The sequence below is a fragment of the Caloenas nicobarica genome, chromosome 1 (assembly GCF_036013445.1).
Source record: "Caloenas nicobarica isolate bCalNic1 chromosome 1, bCalNic1.hap1, whole genome shotgun sequence".
In the NCBI taxonomy this organism is placed as follows: Eukaryota; Metazoa; Chordata; class Aves; order Columbiformes; family Columbidae; genus Caloenas; species Caloenas nicobarica.
In genome coordinates, this window is record NC_088245.1 from 213,115,398 (window position 1) to 213,141,279 (window position 25,882).

A 25,882-nucleotide genomic window follows, 5' to 3' on the forward strand; every position below is an offset into this window, starting at 1 on the left:
GGAAATGTCTGAGCTGCGCTATTAGATCCGATTCCCAACTTCAGTGTGACGAAAAGAAGAAAGGATACAAAAAAGGAAAGAACACATAGCGGAGAGGAGATTATGTCATTACACCCAGTTATATTGGAATTATCTCTTCTTTAAAGGTTTAGGATTTGTCCTGCCCCTACTCTAAATCTATTCCTGTGTTTTAAAAGAATCTGTTTGGGTTTATTTCCTTTGATGCATTGTCTCCACTACAACATTATGCTGCCGTGTGCTTAGTGAAGCAGAATTTTCTATTAGAATCGGGGTTTTTTGTTTGTTTTAAAGGAGGAAGATCTACCATGTTTAATACATCCTTATAGAAAAATATCTAAATACAGATTCAAAATGGGAAAGAGAATTTACATCTCTTCAGCCCAATTGTACCCCTGACAGAGTTCAAAGCCCGAAGGTGAAGTCATCTACACTTGTGAGCAGGTCTTGTGTAAATACCACCAGACACTGTCGCTTCGTGTAACTCTGCCAAGCTTTCACGTCTCCAAGCAGTTAATGGAGATAATGTTACTTCAACACTGCCGCCTGAAAAAAGAAAAAAGCCAGCTTTTGCTGAACTTTTCCTTCCACTTCACATTTGTTTCATTTACACGTGTATGCTCAGTCTTCTGGTTCATGACTGCAGCAGGGAACGTGACTCAACGTTAAGGAATGAAACTACAGTTCACACACTTATAATCAGAAATGGAAACCCAACAAGAGTTTCCACTATCGAACAAAGCAAAAGAAAAATAGGGAATTATTTCCTTGTGTCATAGACCATGGTTTCTAAGAAGTAGCATCGCATGTACGATCACTGTCATTTTTGGGTTTACTGTCCTTCATGTAGTTTTGCTCACATATATTTATAAAGAAAAAGCCTTTGCATGGAGGGACAAGGATACCCATTACTGGAAATTAAAAAAAGGTGGTTAAAAACCTTTTAACAGACAAGATACCAGCAGAAGGCAAAGAAGCTCTGCGTTGGGGCCACTCCCAGGAGATTGGGGTCAACTCCTATCAATAGAGTTGACTTTGCTTCTTTATCTACAACACAACCCTGTAATTAGAGCAGGTAAACAAGCTCCCATTTTATCGAACTCTTAAACCAGTTTGACACTTTTGGAAACTAGCTGAGTGCTCTCAACCCAGACTCTACCTTACAACAACAAAGTAACTTCGCAGGTTTCCTTTTTCCTGCACAAGGCATCAGATGCCTGCCAGTGAGTACCAACATAATAAAATCACCACGAGCCACTTTCTAACGTGAACTCAGTGCTTTGAAGGGAGCTCAGCCTTTCTGGGCAGAAATTAGAAGCTAATATCAATACACTTTTTTGGAAAGGGAAGAGGACAGGCAAAAGAAACTGTCAAAAGCTATTGCAAGATCTAATATAATTCCTGCTTAAAATGAATGTGTCAGAGTGACAGCTTTTGCATGAATTCTATTCACCCAAAGGGAGCAAGGTGCAAGAAAATATAGGCAGTAGACTCACCTCACTCTAAATCTATCACGGGTTCCTGCCAAGATTTATCTAAATCATTAAAAGTTTGTTTTTCCTGTTAAACTCTTTCACGCGCTGGGCAATGTATACACTTTTATCATATAAAAGCAATTATACAAAATAAAGGTAAAAACAGGATAAGCAATCTATCAGTCCGAGTAACACGCACAAATCTATTACGTGACACTTCTCAGATGAGTTCCCATTTGATTGACAGGTTTATAAAGATTATTGAGGCAGAAAGATTAAGTATGGAAAAAAACAAGCTTATGGCCAACACAGACCAGCCAGGTGCTTCAGCAAGCCTGCAGGATACGGTTTTAAATAATCAAAACATACCAGTTCGTTGCTTGTAGATGTACATCTCAGCTTTTCTTCAATCTCCTTTCCTATCTTCTGAACAGTTACCTGAGTCTGTTTAATTGCACACTGGGCTCTGTGAAGCCTGTAAGGAGAAGTTACAATTGTTGTAAGTGTTCCCCACACATCTCCTAATGATGAATGTACTAGCCATCTCAAAAGCAGCAGCAGTAACACGAGTTCAGGCTGTCGGCTTCTATTTTGAAATAAAAAATTAGAAGAATCATAACTTGCACAGTTTATAAATGAGTATCCAAAGCGAACCATCTCAATTCGATCAAGTGTCAAATGTCCTTTTTATTTGTTAAATTCAATAGATGACGATAAGGCAAAGCTGTAGGTGACAGAACAGGTAATTATAGGGATCTCATGGAACAATTAAGTTGTAATATAACATCAAGACAGATACACATACAATAGTTACTATGAGCATTGTGAACACAAGCCAGCTTTACAAAAATGCAAGTATCCTTTAGACAATACACAGCCACCCAGGCCAAGAGCACAAACTACCCTTTAGTATCTCCAAATACGCTACAAGCCCTTCTATAACAAAACTATGAGTTTCTTAACTCAATCAGAAATCTGAAAAGTTGCTGATGATATTTTTCTGATCATTAGTCCTGGCTTCAGGGTGAAGAGGGAAACCTGAATATTTGGCATTGGCATTGAGGAAATAACACGCAGGGGAAAGCAACGGCAAAACTAGGTCTAAGAGAAACATTGATTTTTTTCTTAGAAAGAATTAAGATGCAGCGGAAATTAACGTCTTGATTAAAAAAAATGAGAGCTGGTCTGAAGACAGATCATGTATTTTAAGTCATGCGAACCCAGGCTGACTTTTCCCATTCACAGGTTGGCTACTAAGGGTTTCTCTTTTTGTGAGGATATTCTTCAGACAGCCGTGCTCCTGGGATAAGCACTTAACTAAGGTCTAGTCAGAACATGGTCAGATAATCTACCCTATTAAAAAAAAAAAAAAAAAAAAAAAAGAAAAAAGAGTGTTTTGCCAGTTAAACCTAACCAAGAGGCCAAGCCTGCTACAATGCACGCCTTGCCAAAATTAAGCATTCCTATAAAAGAGGCAGATATTTTTAATTTTACTAAAGCAAGGCTATGAGTTTGCTGCGAGCCAAGGACCAAAGCACTGGAGCACATAGAGGAGGCAGCTCAGCTCCTTCCTTTTACATTCTCTAATCTCTTCCAGATTTCTACGCAACTGAGGCATTGCTATTTAAAGTTTTTTGGCTAATCGTTTTTAATGGCCTGCATGTTTTTAACGGGCTGCAGGCAGCTAGACCAAGACAACCAGGCTACATACTTTGGGTATGAGTAACACCAAAGTATTAATCCTCCTCACACCATCTCATCCCATCGCAACAGCATCCATGACATATTAGTTTATTCAGCATAAGGACGGCACCTAAACCACCCAAACTCTGCAAACAAATATTATACATGAACAACCAGTGCTAATAATATTAAACAAGGTCACTATGATTTAGGACTTTCACATTTTATACATTTTAAGTGACTACACTTAAGTCAGACACCTTTAGTTCCTTCACCCCATTGTTTCTCCTAAACGACACAATAATAAGTTTTTGTTTTGTATTATACTAAGTGATTCCCTTCGGTTTCTTTAGAGCTTCTCATAGCACACACAGCCCACGAGCTTTTTAGGGGTAGCTGTACCCCATTTAATGCCACATCAAACAGCACAGGGCTGCTAAAGGATGCTGAGAGCAACTGGTGTCACCCAAGGGCTCAGTCTCACATCCCTAATAGAGCACCGAGACCTCCTGGAAACACTTATTTCCTTGTGGGAATCGCTACTTACACCTCCCACCTTTCCAAATATATCTTGAGGCTGTTGGCTCCGTAATATCTGGTTCTGTGGGTCAAAGCCAAGGCTTGCTGACCATCCCGAACCTCGTTCAGAGCTCTGCAGGGGCTCAGTTTCCGACTTAACAGTTTCCAGCCTGTCCCTTTCCAGAAGTCTGGAACATTTTCTTTCCAGACACAAGACAAGTCTTGCCCAAAGCTAAAACTTATAGGTAAAGAGTAATAACTGAGTGACATTTCCCTCTTCTCTCCTCTTCATCTAATTTTATACTGGAAGAACATTCTTGATTTAGTCTGTTGGGGGATTAAGGAGAAAGTTCTACAAGTCTTCACATCACACCATGTAGGAGGCAAAATCTGACTGCTGAAAAGTGCTTTACTTATTGAAAGAGTGTTTATGAAACTGATAAATTGTTAGAAGGGTTGGTTATTTGCTATGTAAGTTCTTCGCAGTGATTTGATCAATACTCAGCTAACAACCTCCAGATCTTGTAATAGCTTCAAGTTCTTCTGCCCATGCCCAAGTATAAGGAACAGACATTGACTGACGTCTGAAAAATACCTTAGAATATTTCTTCAGTTTGGTGAATCTCTATCTAAAGGTATATTCCTAACCTATAAAGACTGCCATACAGAATACTTCAGTAATCAACCTTGTTTTTAATAAGAAATGGTTTTCCTTTTAAGCCAAACATCATCCAGTCATTTCTTGCAATATAAAAAAACCCCACTATGGTTAAACTTGGCTGCCTTGATGTCAAAAAGTGCCATTAACATTGAGCCAACCAGTATCAGCAAGTTTTCTTTCTTGCAATCCCAGTATGTTCACCGTTGTTCCAAGAACTTTAAAATGGTAACAGTAAGATCATGACCGCAACCGAAGTTGAGCTTTCCAAGATTAAAATGTTAGGGACTTCATGTCACAAAAGCAACAACTATCAACAGAAATCTGCTTTCTCCAGCCAAAAAAAGCCCCCACTGCACCCACATGGAAATTTTTGATCATCCAGCAATGGGAATACAAACTAAGCCATAGGAACACAAGCATGGAAATTCTGTCCATCGTTTCTGCATGCACAAGACAGACTTTGGTGGAGGCGGTGATGATTGTACCAATGAATGAAGATTAGCAAATTGAGGCCATAAATCTGGATTAAAATTTATATATAATGAATGGGGAGAAACTGCAACCCTAATTGACTGCATATTGTTTCCATTCCTAGTCCAAATGCAAATTCAACGCTACAGCCTAAAGTTAGCCCAAGTACAATCGGGCTTCATTTAGTAATTGGCAACGATGAGCCAACCGATAGCATAATCTATGTGCTACCAGCCAATGCAGGATTCTTCTCAGATTATTCAAGAACTTATTTCATTATTTCTTATTAAAATTAGCACTTCCATAGCATTTTAAGAGCTAATTCAGGGCTTGAAGAGGCCACTGGCCTGCTACCAAATTTCCTTCAGCAGTCAGGAAAGCCAAGCCAGTTACAGCAGAAACTCAAACCCTTTTTTAATTTTTTTTTTTTTTTAAAGACATGGTTTAGCCAACAGTGTCGTCATCCTGCGTCTGCAGGCTGCTCTGGTGTCTCTGCAGCAGCTCTCAGCCATTGTCAGCCAGCAGCAGAGCAATACAAACGTTAAATGCGAGAGATTTATTGCTGTTGCTCGGGGCCCCGAGAGCTGCCGTGCAATTGTCCAACGTCAGGTGAGCCGCACGTTGCTGCCTGGGGAAGGACTGGAAAGCAAAGGAGGCGTTAAAATCCCTCACCACCCCAAAATAGTTTAGAGGTGGAGATCCACGAAGCTGTGGTTCTACTCACATTCTCATATCACCTGCTTTCTGAGATGGGGACACTAAGAGAAAGCATTCTCTCTTCCTCTGGAAATTTAAAAAGACAGTGGTTTGGATACAAAAACATGAGCCAATACAAAAACATGACCAACAAAAGCTGCATTGCTAATCAATCTACAAAGAACCAACAGGCCAAATTTCAACATCTTTCCACTTACTAGTTCCCAATACTAGTTTCAAATACCCCCTATTTGGGGTATTTCTTCAAGGCTTTTCAAGTCTGAAATAAAATTGTTTCCTATTCTCCCTCAAAAACCACTAATTTGTCAGGCATTGGAACAGGCTGCTCAGGGCAGTGGTGCAGTCACCATCCCTGGATGTGTTTAAAAGGCGTTTAGATGAGGTTCTTAGGGACATGGGTTAGTGCTAGAGCTAAGTTATGGTTGGACTCGATGATCCTGAGGGTCTCTTCCAACCAAAATGATTCTATGATTCTACCTTAGCTGTAAGATTTGAAACCATTCTAGCACACAATGTTCTGCTGATCAATTAAACGTGAGTGCTGTCTTGAAGAGAAGAAAAAAAAAAAGTTGCCAAGTTTTGGATTTCTTCACCATCACAGGATTTCTCTGGAACAACATCCTTGTCCTAGTTGCAAAATCAAGCACTCTTCCTGCCTTCCCAAGACTGCACAACACAGTGGCCCAAAAGAACCTGACTTTACAACTTGGGAATGTGCTGTAATGATACGTTTGCCCATTTTCAGCTTGCAGTAAGTTTGAGGCAGTATTCAAAAATTCAGATAAAGCACTTTCCTTTAAGATACACTGCAGTATCCTGCAACTGAGATATCCCTCTTGGCCATGAAGCAGTCTAATGATTTACTGGTTTATACAGCAAGTTCACTCCTGACTGTAATCTTTAAAAAACTGAAAGCTGGAGTGTCATGACAGTTGTGCCTATTAAGCCAACATATGCTTATATTTACATTAATAAAAGAGTCCCAGCTTTATTAGACATTTGATACATGATTTTGTAGTTGTATCATACACTCCAAATATCTGTTTGCTTCTATCGCACACATCTGGATTTTTCATGTAGAGAATTTTAAGCCATAAATACATCAATTAATTACAGTCACATAATACAGCCACTTCTCACAAGAGAAATAAATGCCTATGGTCTCATTTGCCAGAACAACCTTAGTTTACAATGAGACTAAATTTAAACTGAGAATTACTACCAGGGATTTAGAAAGTAGAACAGAACAGTTCTGGCAATAAGCGAGATGTAGGATCTTGGAAGTAAAATACCCAAACCTGTTATTACAGGAAAAAAAAAATCCAAGACTTTCCCATTAAATGCAAAAAAATTGAATGTACACTTCACTATATCAGTCCAGAAATTAGATTATAGAGAGTGCCAGCCAGCTATAATATATTTTTTACATAGCCCCTTAAACCATCATTTGTTACATCTGCTTTCCCACAAGAAAAATTTTTCTAATTTATAATCATATACGCCCTTTCCCAATTTCCTCGGAAACCTACACCTACAATTTGTCAAAAGCAGACGTAGGGTGAGAGAAGACAGTAGGGAGTAAGAAGAGAATAAAATGTAAGTCTGACTTGTTCATTTACAACATTAAACCTCTACAAGAGCCAGTGCTGTGAGCAACTCAAACAAGACGGTGCTGCTGAAGCACAGACACTTTCCATCCTTTTTTCAAACAGTTTTGAACTGACTTACACGGGTAAGACTCTAATTAAGTTTGCAAATAATCAGGTCCATGTGGATACTGCAGCACTGGAAGCTTTGAGCTATTTGTAAATGGAGAAGAAAACAAACAAAAAAAAATACACCTATCAGGCTGGTCTTCAGTGTGAGGAACATTTAAAGGAGTTAACCAGTAGACAGATCACCTTCAATGCACAGAGGGCATGAAAAAGAGAGGAGTCTTAATGTGAAGCACAACTTTTTCCAAAAATGAAGTCACAAAACCTGAGATGTCTCCAGTCCTCTTATTCCAATTCACAGATTTGCCTCCAGCATTGAGATGGATTTATGGCTTGATTTTTTTATTCAAAGAACAAATGTATTTGCCGCAAATAACAAAGGACGTTTCTTTTTCTCCTTTATACCGGTGTTTATCAGTTTGTGATCACAGAAATCTTGTTGCCAGGATAACAGGCAGAATCACATTCAAGACATTGTATATAGTAGAAAGGTAAATTCCATGCAAATCAAATTTTTGAAGGGCATAAATATGGAGAGTGACTCCTATCAGAAGGACAGTGACACTAGTAGAATCCAACAGCCTTTTGCTGACATTTAACTTGCCAACAAATCTTAATCTAAGTTCCAATTCTCACTCTGAGACAGTGAGCAAGGCTAAGACTGGAGTTCTCTGCACAACTGAAAAAGGAAGATGCGTAAGTTTAGGGTGAATGGGCTAAATGCTCCACCAAAAAAAGGGAAATAGCTGCTCTCAAGTCGATTGTGTTCTTCCCATTGTAGTTCATGCAACTGATAAGGTGTTTGTGATAACTGAGCACAGGCCTTACCCACTGGAGGAGAAACACCAGTCGATATTCAGGTGACTCCAATCAAAATTCCCTTCCAAGAGAAGTATAATTCTGCGGTTGAAGTAGAGGCGCGAGATCTCCCAAAGGGATGGTGGTAACGCTCCCAGGAGTCTTCTGCAGATTCTCAGTCATAGGTACATCCCCCACCCTGCCCTGGTTTTAATAATTAAAGAGATTTGAGCATTTTCCCTCAATGCAAGATCTTTAATCCATTCACAGCATCATTCCTACAGCCATATCCAGGACAAAGTCGTAACAAAAAATAAGAAAAAGTCCCAATGCCACTGTTAATACAGTCCTTCTTCTTAAACACTCTCAGGTATCTGTTAGAAAATTTAGTTAAGTAGTATGTTCTGTTTTTCACCAACTCTAGTAAAGCCAGAAAAAAGGAGAAAGACTGGATTATGACTTCTGATCTAACTGGACCTGGCTTCATTGATATGGTCTTTTACATGCCATCACAAATAAAGAAGGACAAAGCTATTTTTGAAGTTCTGCACAGCTCTGGGTAATCTCTCTCCTAATCAGCATTCTGAAACCTAATTTAAGAGCTAGGAACAAGCCTATCATGCTTACGTTAAAAATCTGCCGCTGTAGGGCTGTTTTATTCCACATGGCATATTAAGAAAGCTGACGATAAGAGCAGGAGCAGAGGAAAACTACTAACCCTCCACTTAAATTAACATACAAAGAATATCCACCTCATGCTTCACGGACTGTTTCAATCTGCTCTGACCCACGCTGCTCTCTTCTAACAGATCTGGGCAAAAGTCAGGTTTGTAAATTGATTCTTCTGCTGACTGATTAGCCTCAGTTTCCACAACACAAGTAAAATGCCTGGGAACAGATTTGTCTGAAAGTTCGATTCCATAGATCAAAACCCCCTAAAGAAACCTCTCAAAAAAATTCAGATCCCAGTTTCCACCTCTATCGCTACTTCCCAGGAAGACAACACACCACAATTCCAACCCACGTGGGTTTTAGGCCAAGAGACACACTTCTTTTACTGTTCATCCATTTCAGGACTGCTTATTAAAGCATACAGAGGCACTCGAGAGGTCCGATCACAGTTCATATTTATTTATTCTGGCCTTAGGCCACCTGGGTTTTCATGTCCACAGCCAAGGGGATGCCTGCCTTGTCTTGGCTGCCTGTGCGGTATGGAGAGCCAAGTCTTCCAGGTGGAAATCTTTCCTCGTTCGAAACATCGAGCCTGGCCATCACAGGAGAACAACCACACTTATCACTAGTAAAGGGAAGTTTTAGCAGAGGAACTCATTTAAGAGCACAAGTCAGGCTAAGAGGAATCCCACTACCCATTCCACATTGGGATGGTGTATTTGCACATCTGCTGGGTGAGGGTGATGGCAGCAGGAGTAGCAACATCAAAAATCCGAAAGTGTGCAATGTGAGACAGCAATTTGCTTGCTGAGATACTCGCAGGAAAAGCCAGAACAAGGCACTGCAAGAGCACCAGGCTATTGGTGACAGCCTTTTCCTGCCACACGTATGCTACCTTCTCATAGAATCATTTCGGTTGGAAAAGACCTTCAAGATCATCAAGTCCAACCATTAATCCAACCCTGGCACTAACCCATGTCCCTGAGAACCTCATATCCACATCTGTTCAACCCTTCCAGGGATGGTGACTCCACTGCTGCCCTGGGCAGCCTGTTCCAATGCCCAACAGCCCTTTCCAGGAAGAAGTTCTTCCCAAGATAAAACCTCAATCTCCCCTGGAGCAACTTGAGGCCATTTCCTCTCATCCTACTGATTGTTACTTAGAATCATAGAATGTCCTGGGTTGGAAGGGACCCACAAGGATCATCAAGTCCAGCTCCTGTCCATGCATTTGACAACCCCACAGTTCACACCATGTGTCTGAGGACGTTGTCCAGTCTCTTCTTGAACACTGTCAGGCTTAGGGCTGTGACACCTCCCTGGGGAGCCTGTTCCAGTGTCCAGCACCCTCTGGGTGAAGAAGCTTTTCCTACTGTCCAACCTAAACCTCCCCTGGCACCTCTTCCTGCCATTCTCTCAGGTTCTGTCATTGGTCACTAAAGAGAAGAGTTTGGTGCCTGTCCCTCCTGCTCCCCTTGTGAGGAAGCTGTAACCACCATGAGGTCTCTCCTCACTCTCCTCTTCTCCAGGCTGAACAAACCAAGTAACTTCAGCTGCTCCTCATACAGCTTCCCCTCCAAACCCTTCACCAACTTTGTAGCCTCTTCTGGACAAGAAGAGAGAGAAGAGACCAACACTCTCCATGCTACAGCCTCATTTCAGGATGTGGCACTGTTCCTACTGCATGAACATCCATAACTACAACGTTTAGAAAGGTTTTGGTCACAGCTATGAGTTGGGATCCTTCCCTGAGGAAACAGCAAGAAAGGAAAAAGCTAGAAAAAAGACATAATTGTCAGTGCACATTTTAAAATTCAAAAAATAATCTTTCCTACCTCCCCTTGTCTCTATGCATCTACCAGCATCCTAAAAGGAACAGGGTGGCAAAGAGCAACTCTGTTTCCATGCAGCCAGAACTGCAGAGGCCAAAGGCTGAATCCCATCTACTGCACAGCTCCAGTGGGTTCCTCTTCATGGAGATGACGATGGAAACAGAGGATCTTCAGGGAAATTCCAGAGACAGAACAGCTTTGTGTGGCTCAGCTCTGGGTCTGCTATCAGATGCTGCACAGAGAGAAGCTGACGGGAGGTTTTCGTCCTGCTTTTCTTCCTTTTTACCCTACCAAATGTTTGGGAGCCTAAAGTCTGGAATTGCTGCTGATAGCAACTATATAATGCAAAGTCTGACACAGCTACTGGCTGTCAAGATGGGACACTCCGGCATTCTTCAAGACTGACTTGCCTTGTGCTTCTCCTTAGCTGTAAATGTACCTGAGATACATCTTAGCACAAAGTAGTTTGAGCCCATGAAGACCTTGCTCACTCCATCATTCCCTACTCAGAGAGTTTAAGAAAAATAGCTTCGAGTTTAGCATAATTTCCATGTGTTAAAAAATAGCTGCCCAAAGACAATTACTACGTTTGTCATGTGTAATTCCACTGACTCTGTAGTCCCAGAGAAACTATTAATACCTTGAGCTACTAATGAGTTTTTCAACACTACAACCGCTCCCATTGGCTGTGAACTTTTGTCTCTATTTCTTGTTTCAGAGGTCAACTTGTCTAAGTTCTGTTCGTTCAATAAGACTGCAATAAAGACAGAAGAATCTAAACACACAAGCAATGCATCTGTTAGGAAGCTTCTTTCCCAAGATAGGCAGAGCTAAACAAAACCTGATTTTATATTATGTCCCCATGTTTTAGTCTTGGTCACTTAAGAGAGTCAATTTTACCAACATCTCAAAGCTTCAGACTGCAAACACTACTTGTATTTTTGTTCTTAAATAATATCTCTTCAGTGATAAGACATGCACCATTCTTTAAATGAACAGTTATATTACAAATGGCAAATCCTGAAACAAAGCCTGTCACTTGAAGGATACCCCTGGCCTGGGAGAGATTATGAAATCTGAAGACGACAGACTGGGATACAAGATAATTTCTAGTAACCTATATTTCAACTTGTCATGTACCAAGATGCCCAACGTTCAACAGGGCACTGCAAGTTTCTTTGAGCCTCTAACCTAGAAAGTAGTAATTAGTTGACAGTTCAGAATTTGAGCTCCGGTCCTGCTCAGATCAGTGTCTTGTCACTGGAAATCTTGGATGATTTAAAGTCAACAAAACTGGGCCACCATTGCTGGGATGTGAAATACAAGGAAATTGTTCACTTAAGTGTTATAATTTGGTTTGAAAAGTCATGTGTACTTGTCCAGGGCACTGCAGCCAGATTTAGTTGCTTATCACCAGAACTGCAAGAACCTGTTGCTTTTAATGAAGGCACAGCCTGTGTGGTCTCTGGAGTTGCTCTGGTTTTCAAGATTTAATCCACTAGATCAGATGCACATGTGGCAGTAGCAGAGGAAGCCCTTTAACACCTAGAAGTATTATTTTAAATCAACTTCAGCCGGATTAGATATTAGCAATATTACAGGAGTTGCCTGGGGCTGGTCTTTTAGTCATCTCCAGCACTCAAGTTGTACCAATGTCAGATTTTGTCGCCAAAATTAAAAAAGAAAAATACAACCAATGCATTCTCAATGTCCACTAAATAGCACAAACATGCCATCCCATCTGCTGAAGGAATGATTAAACCATAGAGAAAACGGTTTTGACTAGAGAGAGAAAAATATAGGAAGCAAAACTTCCAAGGGGCAAGTTTCACTAGTTCTTATTTTTGTCTCCAGGCAGAATTTGGGAGGATTTCAGCATTCACATACTTAGAGGCACAAAAGCTATTAGCAGGCCAATTGCTCCAAGTGTCGCAATACCACGAAAAGCTGCTGCAGAATACAAGATATTACTTTTTGTATTTAGGAACTGAAGTAAAATTTTAACACAGAGGATTTTGAGCCCTTTCTTTGGTGATTGCCAGCATAACCCACCTTCCCAACACCATTTAATACTGAAAGGTCTATTTTTTTTTAAAGTTTAAAGAAAAGAAAGGATAGAAAACTAAGAGAATACTAAATGCAAACCTATTCCCATTAGTGCTGCAAACGTGCCGAGAGCTTGATTATGGAGACATGTCCAGAACATGACCTCAGACGAATTTGGCCCATCCTGAGTGTTATGTGAAAGGTGAAACGTGTTACTGTATAACCTATTACTACCAGCTACATAATATTTAGAAAGCCTTTAAGTGACCTCTTTTCAGGAAATCTGAAAACATGGCCAAGGGACAAAAACCTCACAATTTTAGCTTTCCAGTTGGGGTGGTTAATTTTTGTTAGTTAGCCTTTTTAAAACAAATGGCTGGAAGAACGCTCGTCATTTCCATATGGTGTGAACAACTTATTAGCAGAACCACATTTGCCTGAGGATCTTGTCCCTGCCCCAAAACAAAAAGGTTCGTGAGCTGTAGAGGTGCTGAGAACTTCCTTGGGTAAAGCTAAGCTGCCTGGCTATTTAATTTTTTCCTTCTGCTTAATTAACTTGTAAATCCATGTAATTAAGCATCTGAGCGCACAGGCATTATTTTAACCCAACACTCAAAAATTTTTCTACTGTTCACTCACTCTTGGCATTCCTGATTAACTTTTTTAATCAACACAATTTGAACCAAGCACGTGCTTTTCATTAAGGTCTTTTCACAAGCTTCACAAGTTTTAGCTATTCACTTATTCTGAGGGGAAAAAAAAATTATATATATATAAAATAATTTCTTCCCCAAACAGCAGTTTTGATAGCAGACAGAGATCAGCCATTTTGCAGTTTTTCAGATATCAAGGGTTGAGCTAGAACCTGTTCTCTCAGTTGATTTTCACACCGTAGAGCTGATCATAGAGGTTATTCCACACCTGGTACCATCAGAATAACTGGGATGCTGATACAACCACCACCAGGACTTGCTTCTTTTTTTGAGAAGTTTCAACAAAACCAGCACAAGCTGTTCTCCCTACTCACATGTCTCCTGAAAACATTAGGAAACCACATGTGCAGCTTGTGAATTTTTACTACGGACAAATATCACATCATGAGAAAGTCTTCAAAATGTGGGATTTATACAACCAGATGCAAATCTTTTAGTGTAGACACCTCCCTATTCTCTTTATAGAGATGGACAGAAGCGGGCAGACAGTAATTCATTTCCTCCTCAAGTACGTGTCCTATCAAACGAATCGCAACTCAAATTATGTCCATCTCTCTCTTCTGGTTGTAAGTGGAAGATGTTCACACAAAAACTCTCTTTGGAAAGAGCTCACGGGCTGGTTACTCAAGCCTGGACTCCTGGAGGAGGTGGTAAACCAGACTGCTTGGTAGGAGGAATAAGGACAAAAAGAGACTAGAGATTATTTTAAAAGAAATACAAGTCATCACCAGTCTTTTGAGCAAGATATCAGAGGTAAGCAGCCATAGAGAAAGCACACCTGTAAAAAAGCAGAGTTAAAGTGAGAGGGAATAGAAAGGATTCAGGACTACACGGAGGATTTTGCCTTAGTTCCCCAAGAACTTTCCAGCAAGGGAAGTTTTATCAAAGCTGACAATCTTCATTTCTTGTCAGCTTTACCACAGTCACTTTCAGAAGAAGGACCCCAGCTCAGATCAGACAGGGCTCCAGTTGGGCAAGATCATGACCAGCTGGTACAATAGTGTTTTTTCTGAAGCGCGCTTCATACTACAAAGAAGCGCAAAGGAAATGTGGGGGAAAAAAAAGCATGAACAAAATGATCAGGATGACTGGCACACATTTTCTTCTTTCTATTTAACAAAGACTTAATATTACGTAGAATAAGAGTTCTCTTCTGAGGCACTGTGCCGGAATATAACCAGAACTTCGTAACACATCCCCTGGTTGTTTTCCACTAAAAGTATGTTTAGAAAGCAGCCTTTAATTTAAATATGCTTTATAGAATCAAGAAACAGTGCATTTAAATTTTAAGTGCATATAAAATAAAGACTTCTGAATAAGCAACCTAGAGTTAACTTTTCCTACAGAACACAGAGCTATTGCTTCATACGGGCAACAGTGACACCTACTGCTAACACTACCAAATGGATTAAACATTTACCACATAAAAAAAAAAATCAAATGCATTTTTTCAAGGACTTTTGAAAGCATATTAGACAATTCCTCTCCAAGCATTTCCCTTGTAACATATCTGTTGCTATTATTGCAGAACTAAGGTTATCAACCTGTCTTGTAAAATACCTTTTAAATACAAATTCCTCAAAACCAACCTGTTGACAGTGTTTAAAACCTCTGTTAGATCTCCCCACAGCTAACATTCTTGAACTGTTATAATTAAAGAAATCTGAAAAAGGCCTTGTTAACCTTCATACTGGCATTTTGTGTTTTTCACCACCAGAGACACCTCAGTAACCACTCAAAAGTACAATTTATCACACTTTGCTTATACCATACACATATGTTGGAGTAACCGGGTCCTGACTAAGCAGTGCCTCTTTTCTGGATCACAAGGAACAATTACGCAAAAGGTAAATTAAATTCAGTGGTTCAACAAAACCACACATAAAAAAACCCCAGATACACTTAAGTGTGTAGCTGGTTTGTTCCAACTACAGCAGGATTCTACCACGTCTGGGCAAGTTGCTTTTTTTCTGCTTTTTCTAATTTATTTACATAAGTTTTAATTTTGTCAAGGCCCATCTCCTTGCTACCAGCCGTAAATTGGCACTACTGAGATAACTCCTTTCTACATTCCAGTTCCGAAGGGGGGTGTTTTAATATTTTGAAAGGCTCCTTCAACACACACTAAAGAAATTACACTAGCTACATAGAATACAGCTGAAGTACAAGAATATTCTCAAAAAACCTTACCTAAGCAAAGAGAAGACATCGTAAGAGTTACGAACACAGTTCTGATCCACCTGGAGAAGACTGTTCTTCAGGGTACCTGAGTGATCCTTAAGGCAAAGAAAGGAGATTAATTTAAGAAACAAAAATTTTTCCATCTTGAGTAAAAGCATGCACTTTGGTAGGAGAACAAATGATCTTGCATTTAATGTATCTTAAATCTGTCTTCATACAGTTTTATGTATGGTAGGTAGAAAGAATTGAAGGCAGCAATAACACCAAGTTCAAGCCTGGCCTACAACAGCACTTTGCTAGAAATATTTTAATAACCTATCACTTTATCTCTCTTCTAGGCATGGAGTGTGTTTTCTTCAGCTTTATAAGCACCAATTTTATGCACAGAAATACTGAAGGACGTAATTTACAGTCCTGCCAGTCTTCAGGTTCGGAGCTGAGAGCCCATTCAGTAACGTGCCCGAGATGCACAAGACCACGAGATAAAGCTCTACGCTTTATCCACGCCGTAATCCGTTTAAAAGATCAAAGCCATCCTGGTTTTGAATGATGTGAACAGGTTTCTGGGAGCTACAAAGAGAACTCGTGTCATTCTTAAGAGACTGAAGTGTACATTCTGCACAAGAGGCATCAAAACAGTAACAGAAAGTCAGTAATTCTTCACGCTGCAAAGGTCAGATACCAAACTTTTCCATGTTAGGCAGAGTCACACAAATTCCTAGAAACGACACAAACTCAGAAATGTTTCTTCACGTGATAAAGCAAATTCTAAGTAGGTCAAACCACCCAGCAACGTTGTCAGAAACCTTACGGATTGTAGGAAAAATGTATTTAGTTTGGTGTACGAAGCAGCCCCAGGTGGTCCACATGAACAGTTAATTTTCCAACAGTGACACTCCGAGTACCACAACCCCCATCTACATATTCTTTCCTGTCTCAACAGGCTCATTCCATATAGAAGATGCTGAAATGCAGAGTTATACATGAACTAACACAACTCTCTTAGCCACGGGCCATGCAGCAGACATTCCTTTCCCAGAAAAACAAGGTTCCAGCTAAATAATTGTGAGATCTATATACTACATTATACATTATATTGCAACAGAGGCACCGTATCAGCAGCTGCCTCAGCTCCTCATTTCCATTCTCAAGATGTTAGATCCTAGATGCTGAAATCCATACGTATACCCTCCGAAAAAACACCAAAATAAAAATATCTTAATTCCTGAATGAATGAGGACGGTGGAAAAAAAATGCACAACTACCAGCGTCACCATTTTACACCATGGAGCTGATCGCATTTCAAAAAATATTGTCTTCAGAAAGCAAAGTGCAAAATTTTTCAGAGAATAAGTGGCCAAGAATAACCAGTTTCAGGAGGGAAAGAATTTGGAGCAGCAACATAGTTTAGCCTTTTCCTTTTTCCCCCTGTACTGCAGCGTCTTGAAAGGAAATTCTCAAAGAGTCAGACAACAAGTGGTTCATACAAACTGTTCTACCCTGAAGAAACTTGCAGAATGTTAGCTATTAAAGAAGTTTGCCCTTTGAAAGGGGAGTTTATCTACTTTTCTGTCACAGCACTGTCCTGGTTTTGTCAAAAACAAGTTTCTCTTTTAGTGAATTTCCCTGTCAGCTAAAGTCTTCTTACTAACTGCAGTTTTCCTCAGTTAGGTACATGTTTTGGTAGACATAGCAATGGAATGCTAGGTCATTGATAATGATGCATCCCGTGAGATGTGCAAGCAGGAGGTGAACTGAAAAACTGACCAACTAAAGTATTCCATCCCACTCACATCATACTTCATATAAAAGTGGGGGATCACGAGGATCTCGTCCCTTTTCCTTATGACCGACATTGGGAGAGGACCTTGCGAGTCGTCCCTGCGAACTGAGGCCCAGTGACAGACTGAATCCAGCTCCGGTTGGCTGCAGAGTCCAGTCCAGGACTTCGGGTGCCGGCGCCACATCTGCCGGAGCAGTTGCCGGGACTTTCCAGATTGGTTTTGTATATTTTGTATTATTTTCTCTATTTCTATTAGTAGCATTAGTAAAACATATTTAATTTTTTCCAACTCTCTTCTCTCTGTCCTTCTTTCCCTCCCAATCGCCTGTCCTTAGTGGGAAGGGGGGAGAGGGAGAGGCTGAAGGGAAAAAGGGGGGGAGAGGAGGTTAACAATACATCTGCCACGGTTTTATTGTCACCCCGCAATCAAACCACCACAAGCACTTATGAGATAAAGGCACCTGCATCTATAAACACACAAAAAGGCTCTTCTTGTGCAAAGTGGCCAGGATCTAGCTGCTAAAAAATTAAAAAATAAAAAAAATATGTGTACACAGGGAAAGACTACTTGGATTGACTGAGACCACAGACTGTAGAAAGATGCAGCTTTCCAAAGATAAGGCCTTTTCCTGCTTAATTGTTGAAAAAGTAGCTACAATTCAGTATCCTTGAAGAGTATAACTTATTCTTCTGTTCCCCCTTAACCACAGACAAATGTTTTGAGTTATGAATACCTGTATAGATTAGTTCTGGTAAGTTTTCTGCTTTGCTCCTTTATATGACAGGAGCTTCCTACAAAGCAAGTATTTGGAGCACAAACCTGCATTTTGAAGGTTACTTTCTACGTAAGTGGGCTTGAAGGTTTTAAAACAGCAGCTAAAGTATGTTATATAGTGAAGTTGTAACCTTCCAGTGCTATAATTTTTAAATTAAAAATTTAGCAATTAGAATATTCCTATTTGAGCGTGTTGCTCTTGCTGATTTTGTTCACCATGGAGATACGCATTTAATCAAGAAATCTACACTTTTCATCAATATAAGACAATAGTTGTGACAGTCCTTCATGTTCTTGTCCTGCTTGAGTTTATTCTGCTCCCAGAACTTTCAGGTTCCCTCTCCTTTTATCACAGGTTCAGTTCAGAACATGGGAATTTGCATTTAGTTACAGATGGATCAAGCAATGCTGAGAACAACAACGACGTGTTTTAAAACTAGAGTTCATGAAATATCACCAGAATCATTTAGTCAATTTCGAACAGTTTTCTTATTTTGGCTCATAAGTGGTCTTAATTAACGACAAAGACATTTCATATATTAATAAAGTGCACTTGATTGTAACACTCCATAAATCTACTTTGGCAATTTAATTTGTAGTCCAAAGAACTATTGAAGTAACAAGGGTTATTTGGAGCGATGGGAAAAAAAAAATAAGAGTACCATACCTTAACTCTGTCCATACTGAGATGTGCAAAACCAGAGGACACTTCCAAAATTGACTGAAGTGTCTTTGTGCACAAGGTTTTCATTAGACTTTTAGAATGATACTTGTAAGCATCTGTTTTCATAACAAGGCTGCATGTGTCCCAGAATCACAGAATGGTTGGGGTTGGAAGGGACCTCTGGAGATCATCTAGTCAAACCCACCTGCTAAAGCAGGGTCACCAGAGCAGATCACACAGGAATGTGTCCAGGCGGGTTTGAATGTCTCCAGAGAAGGAGACTCCACAACCTCTCTGGGCAGCCTGGTCCATGCTCTGACACCACAAAGGAAAGAAGTTTCTCCTCATATTCAGATGGAACCTCCTGTGTTTCAGTCTGTGCCCGCTGCCCCTCATCCTGTCATTGGGCACCACTGAACAGAGTCTGGTCCATCCTCTTCGCACCCACCCTGGAGATATTTATAAACATGGATGAGATCCCCTCTCAGCTTCTTTTCTCCAGGCTGAACAACCCCAGCTCTCTCAGTCGCTCCTCATCAGAAGGATGCTCCAGACCCCTCAGCATCTTCGAAGCCCTCGGCTGGACTCTCCAGTAATTCCTTGTCCTTCTTAAACTGGGGAGCCCAGAACTGGATGCAGAACTCTAGATGCGGCCTCACCAGGGCAGAGTAGAGCGGGAGGAACAACCTCCCTTGACCTGCTGGTCACACTTTTCCTCACACAACCCAGGTACCAGTGGCCTCTTGGCCACAGGGCACATTGCTGGCTCATGGTCAACCTGTTGTCAACCAGAACTCACAAGTCCTTCTCTGCAGTCCTGCTTCCCAGCAGCTCAACCCCAACCTGTACTGGTGCCTGGGGTTGTCCCTCCTACACTTGCCCTTGTTGAACTTCATCGGGTTCTTCTCTGCCCAGTCCAGCCTGTCCAGGTCTCTCTGGATGGCAGCGCAGCCTCTAGTGTGTCAGCCCATCCTCCCAGTTTGGTATCATCACCAAACTTGTGTCGGTGCAAAGAAACGAAAACTGCCGTTCCATCCATGAATGATCTCAAAAACTGAGGCTTATGACTAAGATGTCTTCAAGTATTACAAAGATGCACCACCACAAAGAAAAAAGCACCTCAAGGGATTAGAAAAAACCCCACAACCAAGCAGAAAAGGTATCATGTTGCCGTTTGCACTGGATCAGAGCTGCACATCTGACACCAAAAATCCCTTCCTACAGAAGATTTCAGGTGGCACTTCATAAATAGTATAACTACCAAAGTGGGGCTGTATAGTATTTGTAATTTTCCTGTCAGTGCCAGATATTCTAAAGCAAGACCAAGTAAGAGCAGAAATATCCCTTAGTTGTAAAGAGCTGATGAGGGTTCTTGTGCCAACTAGTTTGGCTTGAATATCAGACAAGTCACTTAAATACGAGAAGTATGTACTGTAAAAAAAAAAAAAAGAGATTTAGGTCAAGGAACTGACAAAGAAAGCACTCGGAAACTACGGAGCCAGGTGACAAAATAAATTTCTAGCTCTTGCAGCCAGAAAGAACTGAATAAATTATAGGGAAGGACAAATGAGATTATTTGTGCTCTACATAGGCTATGACTGTGCTTGCAATTTAGCTACAGAATGTGTGCAAGAACCAAAACAGAGATGTACTTTTAGACGTTATGAGCTAGGAAGCAAGTCCTGACAATAAACAACCAGGGAAGCGTTACCATCGTTGAATTCAGGCCCAGATTATTAACATTAATAATATTAATCACAAAAATTCATCACAAAAAACTAGAATTCCATCCTGCTTCAGGAAAACTGAGTTAACAGCACCAGGAAGCAGAGTCTGAGCTATGTACCAAACTGTCCAAAATTTGAAGAACTATCAAAATCCCAAAGATAGTTTGGAGGTTTGCATACAATTTTGCACACAGGGCCACCCTGTCCCTTGTTCCACTCTCCCCACATACAAACAGCTACTTGTGTTGTTGGTTAATTAATCTGGTTGCAGTCAAATATTGTTTGGACAAGCATAAATAATACAGCAAAGCCTTGGGAAAAAAAACATGGGGTGAAATAGTTGCAACACAGCAAATAAATAAGCTTCTCATATATAAGGAACAAATCCTGGTTTTAAAAATTAGAACCAAAACTTAATGTGCTTTTGTATTTGATATGAAAATTAGCCTTACCAGCCATACCATTTTCAAAATGTTCTACAGTTGAATGAAGAGTCTGCCTCAAAGAATAAAGTCAAGGCTTATTTTCAGTACCCAGGCTTTTTTTTGGAATTAAAATGCTACGCTCTAAGTCCTCTCAAAACAGCTCAGATATCCATGCAATAGAGCAAGATAAGTTCTTATCTGTTATGTCAAAAAAGTATTTCTTCTCAAAATGAAGCATTTTAGTGTTCTGAGCATCCAAGTGTGAAAATTGAAGTTTAGAAGTTGGATTTCAGCTTGTCACCAGTACTAACAAGCCAGAACAAATACGAGCTACCCTTACCTTCTGTTCAAATGAAGCTCCATAATAACCATCATTGAGGCCAAAAATAATCTCATTTGGGTTCCTTGCATGTATCTGTAAGAAGAGAACAAATAATTTTATGGTCAGCTTACTAGGACTTTACACTGCGAACAAGCATAAAGTGTTCTGTTGGATGGTCAAATGCAGTTTTTCAGCACCTGTAATTCTAGAAGCAAATGAAACTTAAGAGAAAACTGAATTAAACCATAGAAAAAGCATTTGCATCACAGCTTTAGTTAGAGTCACTGAGTATGTTCAGTCATTCTACCTTGAAATCAGAAACACTGGCCAGAGCATCTTTCCTATTGTTGCACTTCCAGCTGACAAAAGAAAAAAACTAAGAGACAAGGAAACTCAGAGAGAGAATTCTCAAGAGTAATTATCTTTCACATGATATTACCTAAAGTGATAAGCAAAATTAGGCTTTTGTGGTCATAGCAGACAGAAAATTAGTGTTCAGGAATAAAGCTAATATCCTGCTATTAACATAAAGAACATTATTTCAAATAAAACATGAGCCAGCAACGTGCGCTTGCAGCCCAGAAATCCACCCGTGTCCTGGGCTGCATCCCCAGCAGCGTGAGCAGCAGGTGGAGGGAGGGGATTCTGCCCCTCTGCTCCGCTCTGGGGAGACCCCCCTGCAGTGCTGGGCCAGCTCTGGGTCCTCAGCACAGGACACACATGGAGCTGCTGGAGAGGGGCCAGAGGAGCCCCAGAAATGATGCGAGGCTGGAACAGCTCTGCTGGGAGGACAGGCTGAGGGAGTTGGGGTGTTCAGCTGGAGAAGAGAAGCTCCGGGGAGACCTTAGTGTGGCCTTTGCAGACTTAAAAGGGGCTGAGAAGAAAGGTGGGGACAGACTTTTGAGCAGGGCCTGTTGTGACAGGACAAGGCGTGATGGTTTGAAACTAAAGGAGGGAGATTCAGGCCAGACATGAGGAAGAAATTGTTGGCCCTGAGGGTGGTGAGAGCCTGTCCCAGGTTGGCCAGAGAGGTGGTGGATGAACCATCCCTGGAGACATCCCAGGCCAGGCTGGACGGGGCTCTGAGCAACCTGAGCTGGTGCAGATGTCCCTGCTCATGGCAGGGGGGGCACTGGATGAGCTTGGAAAGTGCCTTCAACCCAAACTGTTCTGTGATTCTATGAAAACATCATGCTTAGCAGTAAAAAACAGGGCTTATTCTTTGAAAGATAGCTGTTGCTCGGGAACTAGCTGGGCATCAGTCTGCTGGTGAGAGGTGGTAAGCGACTACCTTTGCACTACTTGTGTTATTTTCCTCTCCGGCTTTATTTTTTTTAAAACATTTTTTTGTTTTCAGTTATTAAATTGTCTTTATCTCAACCCACAAGTTTTTCCTCACTTTTTCTCCTCTGACTCTCTCTCAGCCCACCAGTGCAGGGGCTGCTGGCCAGGATCAATACAGCATGCAAAGCCAGAGCACTCTGGCCCTATAAAGCTTTCTTCCCAGATTGGAAATATTCCAATTAAAAAAAAAAATCATTTAGTGCTAAAGAAAGAAATAAACTATGATCCGTTCTAAATAGATCCTGTCAATTAATAAATAAAAAAGTACGCATTGGAATTGGGACAACCTGTTTGATCCAAAAAGCACCGTATTTTTTTGGTGTTTTTATTATTTATGTCATGTGGGTTTCTTTTTGAATCACCTCTATGATACGCTGCACAACACAGAAAACATCTCACTTCTCACCTCCTTCAAAAGGCAACTAGTAAGAGACAAATACCAGAATTAAAACAGATCTTACAGAGTAAACTCCTAGGACCGAAGACCTTTGATGGGATGTCATTACTATGAGAATGGATTAAAACTGTAACATACACAAACATTAAGAACTATGTTCATTTAACTATATGTACAATCATACACCTATTTCCTTGAGCCAAGGTGTTACAATTTAAAGCATCAAATGCTATTTAAGAGTCAACAACAGTAAATGAAAATATTCAGCAAGTCAAGATAAAGTTCTGAAATGCACACCAATCTCTGCAATGAAATTTGAAAATATGTCCTACCTACCAATGCATTAATTTCCTTAGTGTTATATATATTTGTTCGCCCAGTTGTTTTGTTTCTTTAAGTAAAAAGTTGAGGAAAAAAAAAATACTGTTTTCACATTACCTGCTGGCCCAAGTACTTTAACCCATCTAGGTTGACCTTCCATTCAATCAGAAGCTGAAAGTGTTCCTTCTTGCCACCCCAGATCCTCACCACAAAACAAGAGACAGAGGTATCAAGACGATCAGGCATTATTCCAAAGTCCAGACTCCTCCATGTTGGATTCTGCAGGTATACAAAGAGGGATAAAAACAACTCAGATGAGCTGACAGTAATCCTCAAATTCACAATTCAGAAAGTAGCAAATTCCATACCAAAGATTAGAAAAACCTTAAGAATAATGAAGAGGTTTCAAGATTTACATAGAGTTGAAGTCATAGAATCATAGAATCATTTGGGTTGGAAGAGACCCTCAGGATCACTGAGTCCAACCATAACCTCAGTCTAGCACTAAACCATGTCCTGAAGAATGTCATCAACATGTTCTATTGCTTCCTTATTCTGTTTCCTGGAGAGAATTCCTGGCTTAAAACCCGCATGCTGTAAAGTACTTCAGACACTCAGAGTAGCCTCTGCTTCCTTCCATTACAAGATGTTGAAGAATTTACTTCAGAATATACTAGTTCAGTTTAGCCAAATCAAGACTTTAAAAGTGGAAGTAATGTTGTTCTCCAAGTTAGAATTCTGTTTCTGAAAGCTAGGGTATAGCTTACATTGCAAAATTTAAATTTAAAACACTCATCTCCTTCCCAGTAATTAAGTTTGCGTAATTTATTGAGAGGTTTGTTCACATTCTTCTCCTCCTTGACTGATGCTGATGGCAACCCTCAAATGTTGTCACTAAGAGCTCCTCATCAATCTAAGAGATCAGACTTGCATGTCAGCTTTACAGAAGCAGCACACGTTCAGCTCAGCCACAAAAATCTATTACATTAAAACTGCGATTTGCAAATACGACGCATTCCAAGAACTTGCACTCACCTCTGATAACATCTCAACTAAGGATGTTTGGAAACTGTTTTAATTGGCCCAAGCTGCAACCAAACAGAGTCATAGAATCATAGAATGGTTTGGGTTGGAAGCGACCTTCAAAGCTCATCCAGTGCCCCCCTGCCATGAGCAGGGACATCTGCACCAGCTCAGGTTGCTCAGAGCCCCGTCCAGCCTGGCCTGGGATGTCTCCAGGGATGGTTCAGCCACCACCTCTCTGGCCAACCTGGGCCAGGCTCTCACCACCCTCAGGGCCAACAATTTCTTCATCATGTCTGGCCTGAATCTCCCTCCTTTAGTTTAAAACCATCACACCTTGTCCTGTCACAACAGGCCCTGCTCAAAAGTCTGCACCCATCAAGTCAATCCAATGTTACTAGTGCCAAGAGCCAGATACCAGCTTTTGGACTTCCGCAGGCCTTAAACAGCAGAGTGTCCAAATGCAGACATGAGAAAGTATTTTATATATATTTCCCTCTCTCTTGCACACAGAAATGGAAGCTCCTCCAAAATAAAAGCAAAAGGTAGAAACCCACCATCTCGTGTGAGAACAAGCCTTTCATTCTAGTGCTTAAGAAGTTTGCAACAGGCCAAGAATCTCTGAACGGGTATTAGGCAGTTTAGAACAAGATGCTTCTGAAAAGACAGAAGGGGAATAGTTACCCAGTAAGTACTACAGAAGGAATGGATTAACTGAGTTTTCCTAAGGAAAAGGGATATTTGGTAGCTATTCGGGCACAAAAACACCAGGTCGTTAAGATATCCACAGACTATGTACGGAATTTAATCAGCACATCTTTTATTTAGATTTTTGTCATTCCATCGCATATTTTCTTTGGTTAGATTCCCTTTTTTGTTATTCTTTTTCCTGATTCAGAACTGATTTAGGCAGAACTCAACATCCAAAACTCTCAAGGAACCTTATAGCAGCCTTCCAGTGCCTAAAGGGGACCTACAAAAAAGCTGGAGGGGGACTTCTTACAAAGGCATGTATTGATAGGACAAGGTGTAATGGTTTTAAACTGAAGGAGGGGAGATTTAGGTTAGATACAAGGAAGAAATTATTCCCCATGAGGGTGGTGAGACCCTGGAACAGAGAGGTGGTGAATGCCCCATCCCTGGAGACATCCCAGGCCAGGCTGGACAAAGCTCTGAGCAACCTGATCTGGGTGAAGATGTCCCTGCTCATGGCAGGGGTGGCACTGGATGAGCTTGGGAGGTGCCTTCCAACCCAAACCATTCTAAGAACTTGTCTCTCAGACAAGTTAACAGCCTTGAGGATGCAGACAGCTTTTCCTCCATTCAGGAGGTTTTTCAAAGCATTTACAGCCCAGTGTGCTATAAAAGGTGCAGTTCTACCTTGTTAATGCAGACATTAAAAAGTCTGTTTAGCAGGTTTTTAAACTCCCTCACCCAACACCAGCAACATCCAGCTCCCACAAAGAGACCTACCCCTCCTCAGTTGTAATATATGGTTCAGTTCTGGTCTGAAGGGGAACGTTTAGAAACTCTAAAACATTTTCAAACTCCGGTTTCTTAAAGCTATTAGCTCTTCAAAGAATATACATCTTTATATATG

At 40.7% G+C, this 25,882-nt stretch overlaps 1 protein-coding gene across 1 annotated transcript in view; it reads right to left on the reverse strand.

Moving 5' to 3' along the window:
- The window catches only part of UVRAG (UV radiation resistance associated), a 100,106-nt gene that overhangs the window by 54,606 nt on the left and 19,618 nt on the right, over nucleotides 1–25,882 (reverse strand). Inside the window, exons 4-7 of the mRNA XM_065634478.1 lie at nucleotides 23,377–23,538; nucleotides 21,216–21,290; nucleotides 15,511–15,596; nucleotides 1,863–1,968 (exon numbers count right to left, since the gene is read on the reverse strand). Of these exons, the coding sequence (XP_065490550.1) occupies nucleotides 1,863–1,968; nucleotides 15,511–15,596; nucleotides 21,216–21,290; nucleotides 23,377–23,538 (429 nt within the window). The remainder of the gene's footprint in view (nucleotides 1–1,862; nucleotides 1,969–15,510; nucleotides 15,597–21,215; nucleotides 21,291–23,376; nucleotides 23,539–25,882) is intronic.